General features: G+C 47.4%; 1 protein-coding gene across 1 annotated transcript in view; it reads right to left on the bottom strand.

Annotated features, from left to right (window-relative positions):
• Nucleotides 1-19,830, bottom strand: part of LOC139274900 (regucalcin-like) — a 31,391-nt gene extending 11,561 nt beyond the window's left edge. Inside the window, exons 1-5 of the mRNA XM_070891626.1 lie at nucleotides 19,668-19,830; nucleotides 16,956-17,138; nucleotides 5,261-5,476; nucleotides 4,146-4,277; nucleotides 1,950-2,104 (exon numbers count right to left, since the gene is read on the bottom strand). Coding sequence (XP_070747727.1) covers nucleotides 1,950-2,104; nucleotides 4,146-4,277; nucleotides 5,261-5,476; nucleotides 16,956-17,138; nucleotides 19,668-19,830 — 849 coding nt within the window. The remainder of the gene's footprint in view (nucleotides 1-1,949; nucleotides 2,105-4,145; nucleotides 4,278-5,260; nucleotides 5,477-16,955; nucleotides 17,139-19,667) is intronic.
• Nucleotides 19,831-20,570: the final 740 nt, after the last annotated feature.

The raw sequence follows: 20,570 nt of genomic DNA, 5'->3' as shown, positions 1-20,570 counted from the left end.
GACCCCCGAGTGGAAAGTGGAGATGGATCGATGGAAAAAAGTTAGTTGGTTCATGGCATGACCAGGCTGGGCGAATGAAGTCTTCATGAAGCTTAACGCCACACACACACACACATGAGTAATGCCCACTTGGCAGGGTGCCAGTGGAAAGCCAATGCTGATAGGACTGAACCCAGCCTGGAGTCAATGCCAGCAGGAGAGGAGGTGGCAGGACAAAGGTGTCATAAAAAGGAGTAAAAAAAACCTATGACTAACATAAAATTAAACAATTAAATAAGATTTTTAACTTATGCATCTTTATATTCTGTCCTGAAAAAGCAGTCTTTTTTAAGTATCTGCTGTATCCAGTCTTTCGCACTTGTCCGTGAGTAGTATTCTGCCTCTGAGTCAGAAGGATGTGGGTTCATAATCCCACTCCAGAGAATTGAGCACAAAATCTCGGCTGACACGCCCAGTGCAGTACTGAGGGAGCGCTGCTCTGTCGGAGGTGCTATCTTTCATTAAACCGAGGCCCCGTCTGCTCTCTCAGATCGATGGAAAATATCCCATGGCACTATTTCGAAGAAGAGGTGTCCTGGCCAATATTTATCCCTCAACCAGCTTCACTAAAACAGGTTTTCTGGTCACATTATCATATTACTGTTTGTGGGAGCTTGCTGTGCACAGATTGGCTGCTGTGTTTCCCACATTACAACAGTGACTAGGCCTCAAAAGTACTTCATTGGCTGCGAAGCGCTTTGGGAGGTCCTGAGGTTGTGAAAGGCGCTATATAAATGCGAGCCTTTCATTCTTTCATTTTTATAGGATTCCCTCATTCCTCTCCACCATCTTCAGAAATTGGTCAGTAAAGAACTGAGCCATATTGACCTAGAAACTTTGATCACTAGTCTGTACTGAGTTAGCTGATCATCCGTGGGGTAACCCTAATGGAAAGAGTGCTGCTGAGCTAGGCGGAGGACAAATTAGCCAGGATTTTCAGTCCTGATTGCTATTTAGTGATCCCTGTATGAAATCACATCTGTGTGAATGGCACTTGAGGAGATGACCAAGTTTGACAGCGGGATCCGCACAGACAAATCGTCTGCTATATGCTCGCTATCGAGCTTTACATAGGACATAGAACCATAGGAACATGGGAACAGGATTAGGTCAGTTAGCCCTCGAGCCTGTTGCTCCATTCAATGAGATCATGGCTGATCTGCGACCTCACTCCATAGACCCGCCTTTAACCCATATCTCTTCATACCTTTGGTTAACAACAATCTCAGATTTTAAAATTAACAATTGACCTAGCCTCAATTGCTGTTTGCGGAAGAGAGTTCCAAACTTCTACCATCCTTTGTATGTAGAAGTGTTTCCAAACTTCATTCCTAAAAGGTCTGGCTCTAATTTTTAGACTGTGCCCCCTCGTCCTAGGCTCACCAACCACTGGAAATAGTTTGTCTCCATCTACCCTATCAGTTCCCCTTATTATCGTCACGCTTGAACAATAACCACTTGAGTGAAGTTGGAGCCGTCTGCAATTATCCCAGGATGCATTAGTGCCTTAAAAGAAAGACTTGCATTTATATAGCGCCTTTCACGACCACCGGATGTCTCAAAGCGCTTTAAAGCCAATGAAGTACTTTTGGAATGTAGTCACTGTTGTAATGTAGCAAACGCGGCAGCCAACTTGCACACAGCAAGCTCCCCACAAACAGCAATGTGATAATGACCAGATAATTTGTTTTTGTTATGTTGATTGAGGGATAAATATTGGCCAGGACTTCCCTGCTCTTCTTCGAAATAGTGCCATGGGATCTTTTACGTCCACCTGAGAGGGTAGACGGGGCCTCGGTTTAACGTCTCATCTGAAAGACGGGAGAGGAGGGAAGCCAATGGGAGGATGCATTTGTAAATTCTACCTGTCGCTAGTTGTACTAGGAATCTGGTAAGACAATTTCACATACCTTAAAAATCCCACCTGCCTGTGGCTCTCTCCGAAGCGACTCTTCGTCCATTCTTTTGGTAGCTGATGTTACATAAAGATCAGAATAATCCTTCCCTCCGAAGCAACAAGACGTTGTTTTGCTAACGGGCAGTTTCACTGTCTGGATTCTTTTACCTGAAAGAAACACTCCTCCTTTGTCATTGGTCCAATTGTGTGCAGTAAACCAAGCTGCAATTTCTAATATTGGTGCAGCGCTGAGAGTAGGGAGACCCAGTATGCGCTATTAGCAGCCAGACTCAGGTAGGAGCAGGGCTGAGTGGACAATGGCATTGGATGGCAATGGAAGGGGAGAATGAATCACAATGAGATGGACAAATGGATTGCAATGGAAGAGAGAGAGATAAATGTCAATGAATGGGGAGAAGGAAGGGGAAATGGCTGGCACAGAGGGAAGGGAACATAGATGGTAATGAAGGGGAGAGGGAGGGACGAAGAAGCTGGGAGCAACATTCGCTGGGGAATGGAAGAAGCGTACAAGCTCAGTGGGATTGAATGGGGAGAAGAGTGCCAGCATGAACTGGAGGAGAAACAAGATCCAGCCTTTCCATCACTGCTACTTGATTGAAGCACATCTCCGATGGGCAGAACTTCCATCCACCACAGAGATACTTGTCGACCTGAGCTGACTTCCAAATGGCGTTGACATCTTATTTTTAACGGTTGTGCTTTTAGATATAAAAGCTTTTTCCCATCTACCCAAATGTAGCCAGCCACATCTCCAGCAACAGCTTCCCTTCCCACCCCACACCTTTGCCTCTCGAGTCCCCAGATATCTGTCCTTGGCTCCCTTCGCTTCCTTATCTACATGCTACCTTTCACTGCCATCTCCTGCAAGTGCAGGATCAGCCATGTATTCCAATGATAGCCTCCTCCAACTTTCCACCTGTTCTCTCAATCCCATCAACACCTCCATTCTGTCAGACTGCCTGTCCAATATTGTTTTCAGGATGAGTTAAAACATCTTCCAAACGGAACATCAGGAAGACTAAAGCCTCATTTTTAGTTCCTGAAAAAACCCCGCTTCCTTGCCACAGATTCTATCTACCATCCCGCCCACTTTAAAACAAAAATATGTTTTCATTCACAGGATGTGGGCATTGCTGACAATGCCAGCATTTATTGCCCATCCCTAATTGCCTTTGAGAAGGTGGTGGCGAGCCACCTTCTTGAACCGCTGCAGTCCATGTACTCCCACAGTGCTGTTAGGGAGGGAGTTCTAGGATTTTGACCCAGCGACATGAAGGAATGGCGATATATTTCCAAGTCAGGATGGTGTGTGACTTAGGTAACTTGGAGGTGTTGCAAAGAAGCCATGGTGAGTTGCTGCAGTGCATCTTGTAGATGGTATACATTGCAGACATGATGCATTGGTAGTAGAGGGAGTGAATGGTTAAGGTGGTATTTGGGGTGCGAATCATGTAGACTATTTAGTCCTGGATGATGTTGAGTTTCTTGAGTGTTGGAGCTGCACTCATCCAGGCAAGTGGAGAGTATTCTATCACACTCCTGATTTGTGCCTTGTAGATGGTTGAAAGGCTTTGGGGAGTAAGGAGGCGAGACACGCACCACAGAATAACCAGCTCTTGTTGCCACAGTATTTATGTGGCTCATCTTGTGAAGTTTCGAGTCAATGGTGACCCCCAGAATGTTGATGGTGAGGGATTCAGGGATGGTAATGCTGTTGAATGTCAAGGGGCGGTGATTAGACTTTCTCTTGTTGGAGATAGTCATTGCCTGGCCCTTGGGTGGCATGAATGTTACTTGCCACTTACCAGCCTAAGCCTGATGTTGCCCAGGTCTTGCTGCATGCGGGCACGGACTGCTTCATTATATGAGGAGTTGCAAATGGAATTGAACACTGTGCAATTATCAGTGAACATGCCCACTTCTGACCTTATGATGGAGGGAAAGACATTGATAAAGCAGCTGAAGATAGTTGGGCCTAGGACACTGCTCAGGATGCACCAATCCGTGTGAAACCTTGGCATCCTCCTCAACCCAGAGCTGAGCTTCAAGCCCCATTATCCTTTCAATCATCAAGACCACTTACTTCCATCGCCACAACTTTGCCCACCTGTGTGTGTGTTTTCGCTGATTTTGAAAAACTATACTACCAAACATCTAACAGTAGAAAATCCCCAAATGGTTTGCTTACCTGTCTCTGGGTCAATACGTAGGACCCTTCCACCGTTATAACAGGCGACCCATAGTTTCCCTTCACTATCGATGCACTGTCCATCAGGAATACCTTCTTCTTGTTCAAGCTTGTACACAACCCTCCGATTTGCTATCCAAAATAAACAGTGTAGAGTTTACATATCACAAATCGATGGAATGCTCACCACTTGCCTGGATGAGCGCAGCTCCAACAACACTCAAGAAGCTCGACACCATCCAGGACAAAGCAGCCCGCTTGATTGGCACCCCATCCACCACCTTCAACATTCACTCCCCCCACCACCGACACACCGTGGCTGCAGTGTGTACCATCCACAAGATGCACTGCAGCAACTCGCCAAGGCTTCTTCGACAGCACCTCCCAAACCCGCAACCTCTACCGCCTAGAAGGACAAGAGCAGCAGGTGCATGGGAGCACTATCAACTGCAAGTTCCCCTCCAAGTCACACATCATCCTGTCTTGGAAATATATCGTCGTTCCTTCATTGTCGCTGTGCCAAAATCTTGGAACTCCCTCCCTAACAGCACTGTGGGAGTAACTTTCGCTCATGGACTGCAGCAGTTCAAGAAGGCGGCTCACCACCATTTTCTCAAGGGAAATAAGGGATGGACAATAAATGTTGGCCTTGCCAGCGATGCCCACATCACGGAACGAATAAAAAAAACTCAACGAGTGATCTACATGTGGAATAGACTTCCAGATGGCAAAAACATTGGAATCTTTTGAGAAACAATCAGATGCGAAGATGGGGATGGAGGCTGTAGGGTCTTTTTGGATGATATAAATCCAAGTCTTCCTTCTTTCTTCTAAGATAGGCCAATAGCATTCCTTATCTGTATGTATCTCAAGGGCAGTTAGGGATGGACAGTTAACGCTGGCCTTACCAGCGACGACCACATCTCAGGAACCAATAAAAAATAATACTCCCATTTCCTGTATGGACCTGCACGTAGAATAGACCAGTAGTATCTCTCCAGCGGGGTCTTTTACTGCACAACGTGACATTGTCGGAATAAATGCAGCCTTTGCAGCATCACCCACAACCCATAAAACAAAATCAAAATAATTCAGAATAAACTTGTAATACTTACAGATCTTTCCTGACTGCAAGTCATAGTCAAACGCATCCACAGTAAAACATAAGCTGTCTATGTAATAGAAGATCTTGTGATCCAGTGACCAGTCCAGACCATTGGAAATGTCCACCTGGTCAAAGTGCTTGACCACAGAGTGATCGGGTTGCAGCGCGTAAAGTGATCCCTGATGCCTTTCTAATTCACCAGGACGAGTCTCCATTGCCATGGTCCCTGAAACAAGAAGGCCATATTAAAAGAGAATCGGAAATAATACAGAGCAAATAATACTACCCCAAGCAATCCAGGGCTTATAATCTCAAAATAGGACAGCTAAGGGGAACGGGCTTGAATCGTTTATTAAGATGCTACCTCTTTCACTATCTCCCCAACAACACACACACAGATACATAAAGCTTCTCCCCTTTTGAAGGTCATTTTTTTGTGAGGCAACTCAGCAAGTTTCACCAGGCTAGCCAACAACAAAGTAAAGAAAAAGAAAAAAAAAACTTGCATTTATATAGCGCCTTTCACAACCACCAACTAATGAAGTACTTTTGAAGCGTAGTCACAGTTGTAATGTAAGAAACACAGCAGCCAATTTGTGCACAGCAAGTTCCCACAAACAGCAATGACCGGAAAATCTGTTTTAGTAATGTTGATTGAGGGATAAATATTAGCCAGGACACTGATAAGGCTGAGGGGAGACTTGATTCAGGTGTATAAAATTATGAGGGGCCTGGATAGAGTGGATAGGAAGGACCTGTTTCCCTTAGCAGAGGGGTCAACAACCAGAGGTCATAGATTTAAAGTAATTGAGGGGAGGCATAGAGGAGATATGAGGGGAAATTTCTTCACCCAGAGGGTCTGAAACTCACTGCCTGAAATGGTGGTAGAGGCAGAAAGCCTCATCACATTTTAAAAGTACTTGGATGTGCACAAAGTGCCATAACCTATAGGGCTACAGACCAAGAGTTGGAAAGTAGGATTAGGTTGGATAGCTCTTGGGCGGTTGGCTCGGACATGATGGGCCGAAATGGCCTCCTTCCGTGCTGTAAATTTCTATGATTCTATGATAACTCCCCTGTACTTCTTCGAAATAGTGCCATGAGATCTTTTACGTCCAACCTGAGAGAGCAGACGGGGCCTTGATTTAACATCTCATCTGAAAGACAGCAACTCCGACAGTGCAGCGCTGCACTGGAGTGTCAGCTTAGATTTTTGTGTTGTAAGTCTCTGGGGTGGGCCTTGAACCCACAACCTTCTGACTCAGAAGTAAGAGTGCTACCCACTGAGCCACAGCTGACACTAACTAGCAGGTTGACTGGACACTGGTCAGGGACCCTAGCTGATTCCCTCCCCTTCCCCAAGTCTGAAGAAATTGAAGCCAATCACAACTGCCTTACCTGAGCTCAGGCAACCCAGTACAGACCAGGGAGTGAGCCTGGAACCTTGCGGGCCTGTATTGCTCAGTATCACTCCTTCTGAGCACTGTTGGACATCTGGGCTACTATATCAGTGTATGGCATCGGATGTGTGATCATTCTTTACTAAATGAGCTGAAGTTCTATGTTTTTTTTAAATATCTCTATTCTGTGTTTATTTGCTTTTGCAAATCAGCTTTGGTTTATGCCGCAGTGTCAACTGTGGCTCAATTGGTGGCACCTTCACCTTCGAGTCAGAAGGTTGTGGGTTCAAATCCCACTCCAGGGACTTGAGCACAGAAATCTAGGCTGACATTCCAGTGCAGTACCGAGGGAGTGCTGCACTGTCGGAGGTGCCGTCTTTCAGAGGAGATGTTAAACTGATTTCCCAGGTAGACATAAAAGATCCTATGGCAATATTTTGAAGAAGAGCAGGGGAGTTATCCCTCAATCAACATCTAAAACAGATTATCTGATCATTGTTGTTTGTGGGAGCTTGCTGTGCACAAATTGGCTGCTGCATTACAACAGTGACTACACTTCAAAATGTACTTCATTGGCTGTAAAGTGCTTTGAGACATCTGGTGGTCATGAGAGGTGCTATATAAATGCGAGTCTTTCATAGAAACAAATGGAAATATGATAGTCAGTGAAAATAGCAAAAGTTTAATGCTTGGTTGTTTTGTTAGGCATTATAACGGAATATTCCGTTTTCCTTTTAATTTTAGTGCGTGTTTGCTTTAATTGGAAAGTTTGTTTTCTTTCAAACATTGCTGATAATTACTCAGTGTTCCGTAACAATCTCATCTCAGTATAACACAATCAGTTCACAAAATTGACCTTAACATGTACTGAGATTAGTTTGTACAGTTTAGTTAACAAAGAACTTTGCTCAATGCCTGAATACAGTGGCTGGCAATGTTTCCACTAATCTTTTTTTTAGGTGCCCGGCTTCTTTAACAGGCTGCGCGGCCCATTCAAAATTCTGCCCCTGCCCGGTTATTCCATTGTGAAGCCGCTGAGCGGCCTGCACGGGACCTTCAGAGCACTGCGCGGCCATGCAGCTTAACGGGAGCATCAGCAGCTTGGCGTGTCAATAAGAAACTCAACTTAACCAGGTGTCCGGTTTAAACGAGTAATAATTACATCGTGTTTGAGGAGCCTTATATGTTGGGGCTTTTTGACCAGTTCGTGAGAAGTGGTTTTGGTTTCTGAAATGCAATTCGATTGGAGTTCGGAATAAGTCACGCTGACGCAGAGAGGCCTGAGATTTGGAAAGCACCTTCCTGCTGAAACACAAACTGTTCCCACGGTCACAAACCCACAATATATAATCTTCCTCAAACACATGGAAATGCTCTCAAGGTGCATTCACAGGAAGGTTGAGACCATCTGCCATGTTAAGCGTACATACCACTCCAGGGAGCAGCACGTGCTGGAGCAGGAGAGGAACGGCAATGAAGAGTGCCGTCACCAAGATCCAGGTCGCTGATTGGAGTGTGGGCAGGTACAGCAGGAGCGGTGAGGTCGGGACGAAGGAGCGACGAGAGATTGTAGAGCGACGTGATCAGGGCCCAGGAGAGGCGCGAGTTCGGGCCCAGAAGAGACGAGGGCCCAGGGGCAGCACGGGCCAGCCCACACTGCGATATGTTTGCGCACTAGGTCCATTGAGCAGAGCTGGTCTCCAGTCGCCTTGGTTAATCCTTGCCACTGGACCAAGGGGTATTCATCATCATAGGCAGTCCCTCGAAATGAGGATGACTTGCTTCCAGGCCAAAAAATGATAAGTTCACAGGTGTTTCAATGAAGCACCTAATATTCCAGGTCCAGAATTAAATCTTGAAGGATGGAAGATGCCTGTGCTTGGAGTTTTTTAAATCGTGTGGTGGCCGTTGCACACCAGCCACCACATGGGCTTGACAGAGCTAGGTCTTGGTCCAGTGGCAAGGAGTAACCAAGACGACTGTTCTCACGAGCTACAGGGGTATTATTACTCTGCTGTCCGTATCCTAACTCGCACCAAGTCCCGTTCACACATCACCCCTGTGCTCGCTGACCTACATTGGCTCCAAGTCCGGTAATGCCTTAATTTTAAAAATTGCTTTCAAATCACTCCACGGCCTCGCCCCTCTCTATCTCTGTAACCTCCTCCAGCCCTCCAACCCTCTGAGATCTCTGCATTCCTCCAATTCTGGCATCTTGTGCATTCCTAATTTTAGTCACTCCACCATTGGCGGCCGTGCCTTCAGCTTCCAAGGTCCTCAGCTCTGGGATTCCCTCCCTAAACATCGCCTCTCTACCTCTCCTCCTTCAAGAAGCTCCTTAAAACCTACCTCTTTGACCAGCCTTTTAGACACCTGTCCTAATATCTCCTTCTGCAACTTGGTGTCAGATTTTATTTGATAATGCTCCTGTGAAGCGCCTTGGGATGTTTTATTACATTAAAGGTATTGTGTTTCTAACACAGATGAGACTGAACACAGGGAGGTTAAAGTAACAGTGACCTCAGTCTTTATTAAGAGACTCCAGAGTGAGGGACAGTGCTCCCAAGGAACGCTGGGATCCCTTGGGACTTCGGGGGATGGACTTCCTGGTGGCGGAACATGGGAGTGCATTGTTTACAGATGCACAACATCACTCCCCATCAAAAGTCAAAGTGAAAACTATTTACAAGGTGAGGCAGACGGAAGCCTTTCTTTCCCTGGTGGACCACCTCAGTACAAATGTCTGTTCTGGTGTGTTGGCTGTGCCCTCGCTGAGTAGGCGTGTTCTTGGCCCTGCAGGGCTCCTGGGTGAGCCTGGCCTTGCTGGTCTGTTGGGTTCGATTTCCTGGTCCGGCGTGGTGTTGTTGATCCTTTGGGTGTGTGTTGTGGGCTCGAAAAAGATGGTGTCTGCTGTGGGTTGTTCAGGGCAGTCTGTGAACCGCAGCCTCGTTTGGTCCAGGTGCTTTCTGCAAATTTGTCCATTGTCTAGTTTGACTACAAACACCCTATTCCCTTCTTTAGCTATCACCGTGCGCGCGATCCACTTGGGGCCATGTCCATAGTTTAGCACATACACAGGGTCATTCAGATCAATTTCCCGTGACACAGTGGCGCGACCATCGTTTACATTTTGTTGCTGCCGCCTGCTCTCTACCTGATCATACAGGTTCGGGTGAACCAGCGAGAGTTTGGTTTTAAGTGCCCTTTTCATGAGTAACTCAGCCAGGGGCACCCCTGTAAGCGAATGGGGTCTTGTGCGGTAGCTGAGTAGTACTCGGGACAGGCAGGTTTGGAGTGATCCTTCTGTGACTCATTTAAGACTCTGTTTGATGGTTTGTACTGCCTGCTCTGCCTGCCCATTGGGGGCTGATTTAAACGGGGCTGAGGTGACATGTTTGATCCCATTGCGGGTCATAAATTCTTTAAATTCGGCACTGGTGAAACATGGCCCGTTGGCACTGACCAGTATGTCAGGCAGGCTGTGGGTGGCAAACATGGGCCTCAGGCTTTCAATGGTGGCGGTGGCGGTGCTTCCCGACATTATTTCACATTCAATCCATTTTGAAAAAGCATCCACCACCACCAGGAACATTTTACCGAGAAACGGGCCCGCATAGTCGACATGGATCCTCGACCATGGTCTGGAGGGCCAGGACCACAAACTTAGTGGTGCCTCTCTGGGCGCATTGCTCAACTGAACACACGCTGCATTGCTGTACACAGGACTCTAAGTCAGAGTCGATACCGGGCCACCACACGTGGAATCTGGCTATTGCTTTCATCATTACTATACCCGGGTGTGTGCTGTGGAGATCCGAGATGAACGTCTCCCTGTCCTTTTTGGGGAGCACTACGTGGTTACCCCACAACAGGCAGTCTGCCTGAATGGACAGCTCGTCGTTTCACCTCTGGAACGGCTTGATTTGCTCTTGCATTTCAACGGGAATGCTGGCCCAGCTCCCATGCAGTACACAGTTTTTTTACTAGAGACAGCAGAGGATCTTGGCTGGTCAAGTCCTAATCTGGCGGGCCGTGACAGGTGATTTATCATTTTCAAATGCTTCCATGACCATCAACAAGTCTGCGGGCTGCGCCACCATCAACAAGTTTGCAAGCTGTGCCATTTCCACCCCCGTGGTGGGCAATGGTAGCCGACTGAGAGCATCCGCACAGTTCTCGGTGCCTGGCCTGTGGCGGATGGTATAGTTATACGCTGATAGCGCGAGTGCCCACCTTTATATGTGGGCTGAGGCATGAGTAATTATCCCCTTGTTTTCAGCGAACAGGGATATGAGGGGCTTGTGATCGGTTTCCAGCTCAAATTTGAGGCCAAACAGATACTGATGCATTTTCTTTACACCGAACACAAACGCTAATGCCTCTTTCTCAATCATGCTGTAGGCCCTCTCGGCCTTAGACAAGCTCCTGGTGGCATAGGCGACAGGTTGCAACTTCCCCGCAATGTTAGCTTGTTGTAATACACGCCCGACTCCATTCGACGACGCATCACATGCTAGCACAAGTCTTTTACACAGGTTATACAATACAAGCAGCTTGTTGGAGCATAAAATGTTTCTGGCTTTCTCAAAAGCAATTACTTGTTTTTTTTCCCCATACCCAGTTCTCACCTTTACGCAATGACACATGTAGGGGCTCTAAGAGGGTGCTTAACCCTGGTAGGAAGTTACCAAAATAGTTGAGGAGTCCCACGAACGACTGCAGCTCTGTGACATTCCGTGGCCTGGGCGCGTTCCTGTCTTGGCGTCTGTGGGCCGAATGCCGTCCGCCGTGATCTTTCTCCCCAAAAACTCCACTTCTGTTGCCATGAAGATGCATTTCGACCGCTTCAGCCGCAGCCCTACGCGATCCAGTCGCTGGAGGACCTCCTCCAGGTTTTGTAGGTGCTCGACGGTATCCCGACCCGTGACCAATATGTCGTCCTGAAAAACCACTGTGAATGGGAACGACTTGAGTAGGCTCTCCATGTTTCTCTGGAAGATCGCTGCAGCTGACCTAATTCCAAACGGGCATCTGTTGTAGATGAACAGTCCCTTGTGCGTGTTGATGCAGGTGAGGCCCTTCGAAGACCCCTCCAGCTCCTGCGTCATGTAGGCCAAAGTCAGGTCGAGCTTGGTGAATGTCTTGCCTCCTGCCAGCGTCGCAAATAGGTCGCATGCCTTAGGTAGTGGGTATTGGTCCTGTAGCGAGAAACGATTAATAGTTACTTTATAATCTCCGCAAATCCTGACCGTGCCATCACTTTTGAGTACTGGAACAATCGGGCTGGCCTACTCGCTGAATTCCACTGGGGAGATGATGCCCTCGCGTTGCAGCCTCTCCAGCTCGATTTCCACTCTCTCCCTCATCATGTGAGGTATCGCTCGCGCCTTGTGGTGAATGTGTCGTGCCTCTGTGACCAAGTGGATCGGCACCTTCGCCCCGGAAAAGTTTCCAATGCCTGGCTCAGAAAGGGAAGGAAATTTGTTAAGAACCTGGGTACATGATGCCTCATCGACATGTGATAGCACTCAGATGTCATCCTAGTACCAGCGGATTTTGCCCAGTCTGCTCCTTCCAAGCAGTGTGGGGCCATCGCCCAGGACAATCCAGAGTGGCAATTCGTGCACCGTGCCCTTGTAGGTGACCTTGAACATGGTGCTGCCCAGGACAGTGATAAGCTCTTTTGTGTACGTTCTCAGTTTCGTGTGGATGGGGCTCAGGGCTGGTCTGAGTGCATTGTTGCATCACAGTCTATCAAACATCTTTTTACTCATGATGGATTGGCTAGCGCCAGTGTCCAGTTCCATGGCTACGGGTAAGCCATTCAATTTTATATTTAGCATTATAGGTGGACATTTCGTTGAAAATGCGTGCACCCCGTGTACTTCAGCATCTGCCTCCTCTCTCTCAGGCTCAAAATTGCTTTGATCCACCATGGACCGATCTTCCTCTTCCATGTGGTGGTTAGCAGGTTTTGCAGAGCTTGCAGTTTGTCTGCAAGCTCGTTGGAGGTGCCCCATTGTTCCACAGCTCTTGCAAACATACCCTTTGAAGCGGCATGAATAGGCTGAATGGAAGCCTCCACAACGCCAACAAGGTGTGAATTGCCTTGCATTCATCCTTTGTTGGGGACTCTGAGTCATCTGGGTCACCTCAGGCCTGCTGGCAGTTGCAGACTCGTGGTTTCTGCCCTGTACATTTCTGCTCGCAAACACAGTTCCAATTAATTTATGAACATTGCTAGCACATGTGTGCTGAGAGATTTGTTTAATGTTATCACTGGTCAGGCTGGACTGGCTGCAATGCGAGGTCATCATCTCCCCAGTGGAATTCAACGAGTGGGCCAGCTCGATTGTTCCAGTACTCAAAAGTGATGGCACGGTCAGGATTTGCGGCGATTATAAAGTAACTATTAATCGTTTCTCGCTACAGGACCAATACCCGCTACCGAAGGCAGACGACCTATTTGCGACGCTGGCAGGAGGCAAGACGTTCACCAAGCTCGACCTGACTTCGGCCTACATGACGCAGGAGCTGGAGGGGTCTTCGAAGGGCCTCACCTGCATCAACACGCACAAGGGACTGTTCATCTACAACAGATGCCCATTTGGAATTCGGTCAGCTGCAGCGATCTTCCAGAGAAACATGGAGAGCCTACTCAAGTCGGTACCATTCACAGTGGTTTTTCAGGACGACATATTGGTCACGGGTCGGGATACCGTCGAGCACCTACAAAACCTGGAGGAGGTCCTCCAGCGACTTGATCGCGTAGGGCTGCGGCTGAAGCGGTCGAAATGCATATTCATGGCAACAATAGTGGAGTTTTTGGGGAGAAAAATCGCGGCAGACGGCATTCGGTCCACAGATGCCAAGACTGGAATGCGCCCAGGCCAAAGAACGTCACGGAGCTACGGTCGTTCGTGGGACTCCTCAACTATTTTGGTAACTTCCTATCAGGGTTAAGCACCCTCTTCGAGCCCCTACATGTGTCATTGCGTAAAGGTGAGAACTGGGTATGGAGATTAAAAACCAAGTAATTGCTTTTGAGAAAGCCAGAAACATTTTATGCTCCAACAAGCTGCTTGTATTGTATAACCTGTGTAAAAGACTTGTGCTAGCATGTGATGCGTCGTCGAATGGAGTCGGGTGTGTATTACAACAAGCTAACATTGCGGGGAAGTTGCAACCTGTCGCCTATGCCTCCAGGAGCTTGTCTAAGGCCGAGAGGGCCTACAGCATGATTGAGAAAGAGGCATTAGTGTGTGTGTTCGGGGTAAAGAAAATGCATCAGTACCTGTTTGGCCTCAAATTTGAGCTGGAAACCGATCACAAGCCCCTCATATCCCTGTTTGCTGAAAACAAGGGGATAATTACTCATGCCTCAGCCCACATACAAAGGTGGGCACTCGCGCTATCAGCGTATAATTATACCATCCGCCACAGGCCAGGCACCGAGAACTGTGCGGATGCTCTCAGTCGGCTACCATTGCCCACCACAGGGGTGGAAATGGCGCAGCCTGCAAACTTGTTGATGGTGGCGCAGCCCGCAGATTTGTTGATGGTCATGGAAGCGTTTGAAAATGATAACTCACCTGTCACGGCTCGCCAGATTAGGACTTGGACCAGCCAAGATCCTCTGCTGTCCCTAGTAAAAAACTGTGTATTGCATGGGAGCTGGGCCAGCATCCCCGTTGAAATGCAAGAGCTAATCAAGCCGTTCCAGCGGCGAAAGGACGAGTTGTCCATTCAGGCAGACTGCCTGTTGTGGGGTAACCGCATAGTGCTACCCAAAAAGGGCAGGGAGACATTCATCTCGGATCTCCACAGCACACACCCTGGTATAGAAATGATGAAAGCGACAGCCAGATCCCACGTGTGGTGGCCCGGTATCGACTCTGACTTAGAGTCCTATGTACGTGTGCTCAGTTGAGCAACGCGCCCAGAGAGGCACCACTAAGTTTGTGGTCCTGGCCCTCCAGACCATGGTCAAGGATCCATGTCGACTATGCAGGCCCGTTTCTCGGTAAAATGTTCCTGGTGGTGGTGGATGCTTTTTCAAAATGGATTGAATGTGAAATAATGTCAGGAAGCACCGCCACCGCCACCATTGAAAGCCTGAGGGCCATGTTTGCCACCCACAGCCTGCCTGACATACTGGTCAGTGCCAACGGGCCATGTTTTACCAGTGCCGAATTTAAAGAATTCATGACCTGTAATGGGCTCAAACATGTCACCTCAGCCCCGTTTAAACCAGGCCCCAATGGGCAGGCAGAGCGGGCAGCACAAACCATCAAACAGAGCCTTAAACAAGTCACAGAAGGCTCACTCCAAACCCGCCTGTCCCGAGTACTGCTCATCTACCGCTCAAGACCCCACTCGCTCACAGGGGTGCCCCCGGCTGAGCTACTCATGAAAAGGGCACTTAAAACCAGACTCTCGCTGGTTCACCCCAACCTGCATGATCAGGTTGACAGCAGGCGGCAGCAACAAAATGTAAACGATGGTCGCGCCACTGTGTCACGGGAAATTGATCTGAATAACCCTGTGTATGTGCTAAACTATGGACATGGTCCCAAGTGGAGCGCGGGCACGGTGATAGCTAAAGAAGGGAATAGGGTTTTTGTAGTCAAACTAGACAATGGACAAATTTGCAGAAAGCACCTGGATCAAACGAGACTGCGGTTCACAGACTGCCCTGAATAACCCACAGCAGACACCACCTTTTTCGAGCCCACAACACACACCCAAAGGATTAACAACACCACCCCGGACCAGGAAATCGAACCCATCACGCCCAACAGCACAGCAAGGCCAGACTCACCCAGCAACCCTGCAGGGCCAACAACACGCCAACCCAGCGAGGGCACAGCCAACACACCAGAACAGACATCTGCACCGAGGCGGTCCACCAGGGAAAGAAAGGCTCCTTACTGCCTCACCTTATAAATAGTTTTCACTTTGATTTTGGTGGGGAGTGATGTTGTGTATCTGTAAACAATGCACTCCCATGTTCCACCACCAGGGAGTCCATCCCCCGAAGTCCCAAGGGATCCCAGCATTCCTTGGGAGCACTGTATATAAGCCGGCCCCTAAGGCCTGTTCCTCACTCTGGAGTGTCTTAATAAAGACTGAGGTCACTGTTACTTTAACCTCCCTGTGTTCAATCTCATCTGTGTTAGAAACACAATATCTTTAACGTAATAAAACATCCCAAGGCACTTCACAGGAGCATTATCAAATAAAATCTGACACCAAGTTGCAGAAGGAGATATTAGGACAGGTGTCTAAAAGGTTGGTCAAAGAGGTAGGTTTTAAGGAGCTTCTTGAAGGAGGAGAGGTAGAGAGGCGATGTTTAGTGAGGGAATCCCAGAGCTGAGGACCTTGGAAGCTGAAGGCACGGCCGCCAATGGTGGATTGACTAAAATTAGGAATGCACAAGATGCCAGAATTGGAGGAATGCAGAGATCTCAGAGGGTTGGAGGGCTGGAGGAGGTTACAGAGATAGAGAGGGGCGAGGCCGTGGAGAGATTTGAAAGCAATTTTTTAAATTAAGGCATTACCGGACTTGGAGCCAATGTAGGTCAGCGAGCACAGGGGTGATGTGTGAACGGGACTTGGTGCGAGTCAGGATACGGACAGCAGAGTAATAATACTCCTGTAGCTTGTGAGAACATTCGTCTTGGTTACTCCTTGCCACTGGACCAAGACCTAGCTCTGTCAAGCCCATATGGTGGCTGGTGTGCAACGGCCACCACACGATTTTAAAAAATCCAAGCACAGGTATCTTCCACCCTTCAAGATTTAGTTCTGGACCTGGAATATTAGGTCCTTCATTGAAACACATCCTTTTTTGGCCTGGAAGCAAGTCATCCTTCTTTCGAGGGACTGCCTATGATGATGAATACCCCTGTACTTGAGGGATACTCAAGAGGTCAGATTGAAGGAGCGAATTGAAGGAGCGAAGAGATCACGGAGGGTTGTGGGGCTGGAGGAGATTACAAAGATAGGGAGGGGCGAGGCAGATTTGAAAACAAGGATGAGAATTTTAAAATCAAGGTGTTGCTTAACCGGGAGCCAATGTAGGTCAGGGGTAGGTCAGGGGTAATGGATGAATGGGACTTGGTGAGTTGCGATACTGGCAGCAGAGTTTTGGATGAGCTTAAGTTTATAAAGGTGGAAGATGGGAGGCTGGCCAGGAATGCGATGGAATAGTCCGGTTTAGAGTTTACAAGGCGTGGATGAGGGTTTAATCAGCAGATGAGCTGAGGCAGAGATGGAGTCAAGACACATTTCAAACTGTCAAACCTGCAAGAAAGCGTCCAGCGGGATCCACCTTGCCATCATTGAATCTGATGTTGGGTTTTTCATTGTCAATTCGTGCTATGTCAGTAGCCACCTTTTTCTCCCAGTCCAAAGAGGCAAAGCTTTTTCCAGTAGCCAGGACGTATCCCCCAGAACTCCGGGGAACTACAGCACCAACTGGAGCATCTGAAAAACGGAGGACGCGCAAGGAGCAATTACATTCAGAGAAATCTTTATACAAAGTTCCCTCCAAGTCACACACCATCCTGACTTGGAAATATATCGCCGTTCCTTCATCGTCACTGGGACAAAATCCTGGAACTCCTTCCCTAAGAGTACTGTGGGAGTATCTTCACCACACGGACAGCAGTGGTTCAAGAAGGCGGCTCATCACCATCTTCTCATGGGCAATTAATAATGCTAACATTGCCAGCGACGCCCACACACCATTAATGATTTTCCTTTTAAACTTTCATTTATCTAGCGCCTTCAACATAGTAAAATGTCACAAGGCGCTTCACAGGAGCATTAGTAAACAGACATTGACACCGAGCTAAAGAAGGAGACATTAAGACAGGTGACCCAAGGCTTGGTCAAAGAGGTAGGTTTGTCTTAAAGGAGGATGGCGAGGCGTGTAGGTTCAGGGAGGGGATTCTAGAGCCTAGGGCCTAGATAGTTGAAGGCACGGATGCCGATGATAGGGTGAAAGAAATTGCGGTGCATAAGAGGCCAGAATTGGAGCAGTGCAGAGTCCTTGGAGGGCTGGCAAAGGTTACAGAGGTAGGGAAGGTCGAGATCATGGAGGGATTTGAAGATAAGGTCGAGCATTTTAAAATTGAGGCATTGGTGGGCCAGGGGCCGATGTAGGTCTGTGAGCGCAGAGGTGATGAATAAACAGGACTTAGTGCAGGTTAGGATGAGACGCTCTCAGGTGGACGTACAAGATCCCAGGGCACTATTTCAAAGAAGAGCAGGGGAGTTAGCCCCGGTGTCCTGGCCAATATTTATCCCTCAATCAATATTACAAAAAAACAGTTTATCTGGTCATTATCACATTGTTGTTTGTGGGAGCTTACTTGTGCGCAAATTGCCTGCCGCGTTTCCCACAGTGCAACAGTGACTACACTCAAAAAGTGCTTCATTGGCTGTAAAGCGCTTTGAGACAGTCAGTGGTCGTGAAAGGCGCTATATAAATCCAGGTTCTTCTTCTTTCTTTAGGATATGGGCAGCAGAGTTTTGGATGAGCTTAAGTTTATGGAGGGTGGAAGATTGGAGGTCGGCCAGGAGAGCATTGGAATAGTCAACTCTGGAGATAACAAGCATGGATGAGGGTTTCAGCAGCAGATAGTCTGAGGCAGAGGGCAGAGACAAGCGATATTACAGAGGTGGAAGCAGGCAGTGTTGGTGATGGAGAGGATATGGGATTGGAAGCTCAGTTCAGGGTCAAATAAGACGCAGAGGTTGCCTGGTTCAGCCTCAAACAGTGGCCAGGAAGAGGAATGGAGTCGGTGGCTAGGGAGGAGTTTGTGGCAGGGGTTAAAGACAATGGCTTCGGTCTTCCCAACGTTTCATTGGAGGAAAGTTTGGCTCATCCGGGTCTGTAAGTCAGACACGCAGTTTGACAACTAAGAGGCAGTGAAGGGGTCGGGAGAGGTGGTAGTGAGGTAGAGCTGTGTGTCGACAGCGTACACGTGGAAACTGTCATTGTGTTTTCGGATGATGACACCATGCAGATGAGAAAATAAGTTATTCAGTGAAAATGCTGACTGCACACTGAATTTCCCAGTAGTCAACAGCAAATTATTTTTTTCAATGGTGTTATAATTATTGTTTATCTTGACAGTAATGGCAAATTGTGCTGGTCTTTCCCATCACTTACAGTACTTTGCCTTCAACAATTTTCTCCACTCCACCACTGAAGGCTTTGCTGGAGTTTGATTCCAGGGTGCTGGAAGCCCTCCAGTGCCTGGCCCAAGTGGCCATTTCTTCAAGTTTCAGCAGATTATTCCACCATAGAGTGCGTCAAGGCTGAACCCAAATCTGTTTTCACCAAACAGCCACACACACATGTGCTTTCCAGCAGGAGTCTAATACAGAGGATACCCATACAGGTCATCAAGGAAGCAAGACAATATGAAGAATATGACCGTTAGGGGGAAAAATGCTAATATCACCTGGTCACTAAGTTTAGCGCCCGCCGATATTTAGCGCCGGCAATACCAATATTGATATTTAGCGCCCTAAGAGTGGAGTGGAGCACTAAGGGAAGTGATCCACACTTCCCTTCTGGCGCTACTAAAGTTCTGGCGCTCAAAGGGGAGGTATCTGAAAACTTTTTTTAAATTGCAAATTACCTAATTTGAACACAAGGCACAGCAAAGAAAGTCAAATCAGTCCAAATAAAGTTAAAATCTCTAAAACTTACCTGATACACTCATTCCTTTCATTAGCGCCCCGGGACATCTCTGTACCTACTTTGTCTGGCGAGATTAGCGCCAAGCGGTAAGGCAGGCAAAATCATTCAAGTTGGCTTCCGTGGCATTAATAGGTGGCGCTAATCTATTCAATTTTTTGCCATGGTGTCTCCACCCAGAATGGCAGGTCAAGATTGGGAACTTTCTGGAGTTAAGTGGCATAGGGAGTTGGTATAGCCAATGTCTGTGTCCATGCTACTTGTACTCTATTTGTTACTAAATGGAGGTATAATTTTCTTACCAACACGGACTTTCTCCACTTGGTTACTGGTGGGATTCCATCTGTACACGTTCTTTTCAACGGCATCTACATAGAGAAGAGTGCCATGTTTTTCTTCCCAAACAGGACTTTCTCCAACCGAGTACTTCTCTTTCACAACACAGTCAATTTTAACGGATGCCATTATCTGAAACGAAAAGGTAGTAATTGCCTTTCTCTCTTAGTACCTGGATTAATTAAATCTTTCTACCATTCACTGTAACAAGAACATGAAAGCCAGTTTGCTTCATAAACTGTGTCATATAGTGCCAACTGTCCACTTAAAAAACAATTCTCAGGATGTGGATGATGCTGGCAAGATGATGGTGGAAGCACAGGGTTAATGGGAATGTTGTTTTAAAACACTGTAGCCAAGTTGGAAGCCATGTATTAGACTGCCACCATAATTACAAAGCAAAACAGACAGAAGCATAGTGTCAGCAGTTAATAAGTAGTAGATGGTATAAAAAAGTTTCATGAAACCTTGTTACAAGAGACACTGGGCAAAGATGAAACCTTGTGACAGAGACAATGGGCAAAGATAAAACCTTGTGACAGAGACAATGGGCAAAGATAAACCTTGTGACAGAGGCAATGGGCAAACATAAGACGGTTGAGATAACAGAATACAACTGCTGAGAGTTTACATGATTAACAATTGACAGTTGCTCACGTAAGCTTTTAGCTTGTCAACTGTCAAGTTTCGCTTCCGCTTGATTATATAGAAATAAATTGCAACAACCACTGTAACAGAGACTTCGGGATGCCGAACGGCCTCTCCTGCTTGTATTAAAGAATTCTCGTATCGTGGACTATGTGACTTCAAGTGGTGTTTATTGCCACAACGGGCCTTTTAAAAAAAGAGTTGCATTTATATAGTAGCTT

Source organism: Pristiophorus japonicus, chromosome 10 (assembly GCF_044704955.1).
Source record: "Pristiophorus japonicus isolate sPriJap1 chromosome 10, sPriJap1.hap1, whole genome shotgun sequence".
NCBI classification, from domain to species: domain Eukaryota; kingdom Metazoa; phylum Chordata; class Chondrichthyes; family Pristiophoridae; genus Pristiophorus; species Pristiophorus japonicus.
This window is presented reverse-complemented; position numbering and strand designations above follow the sequence as displayed.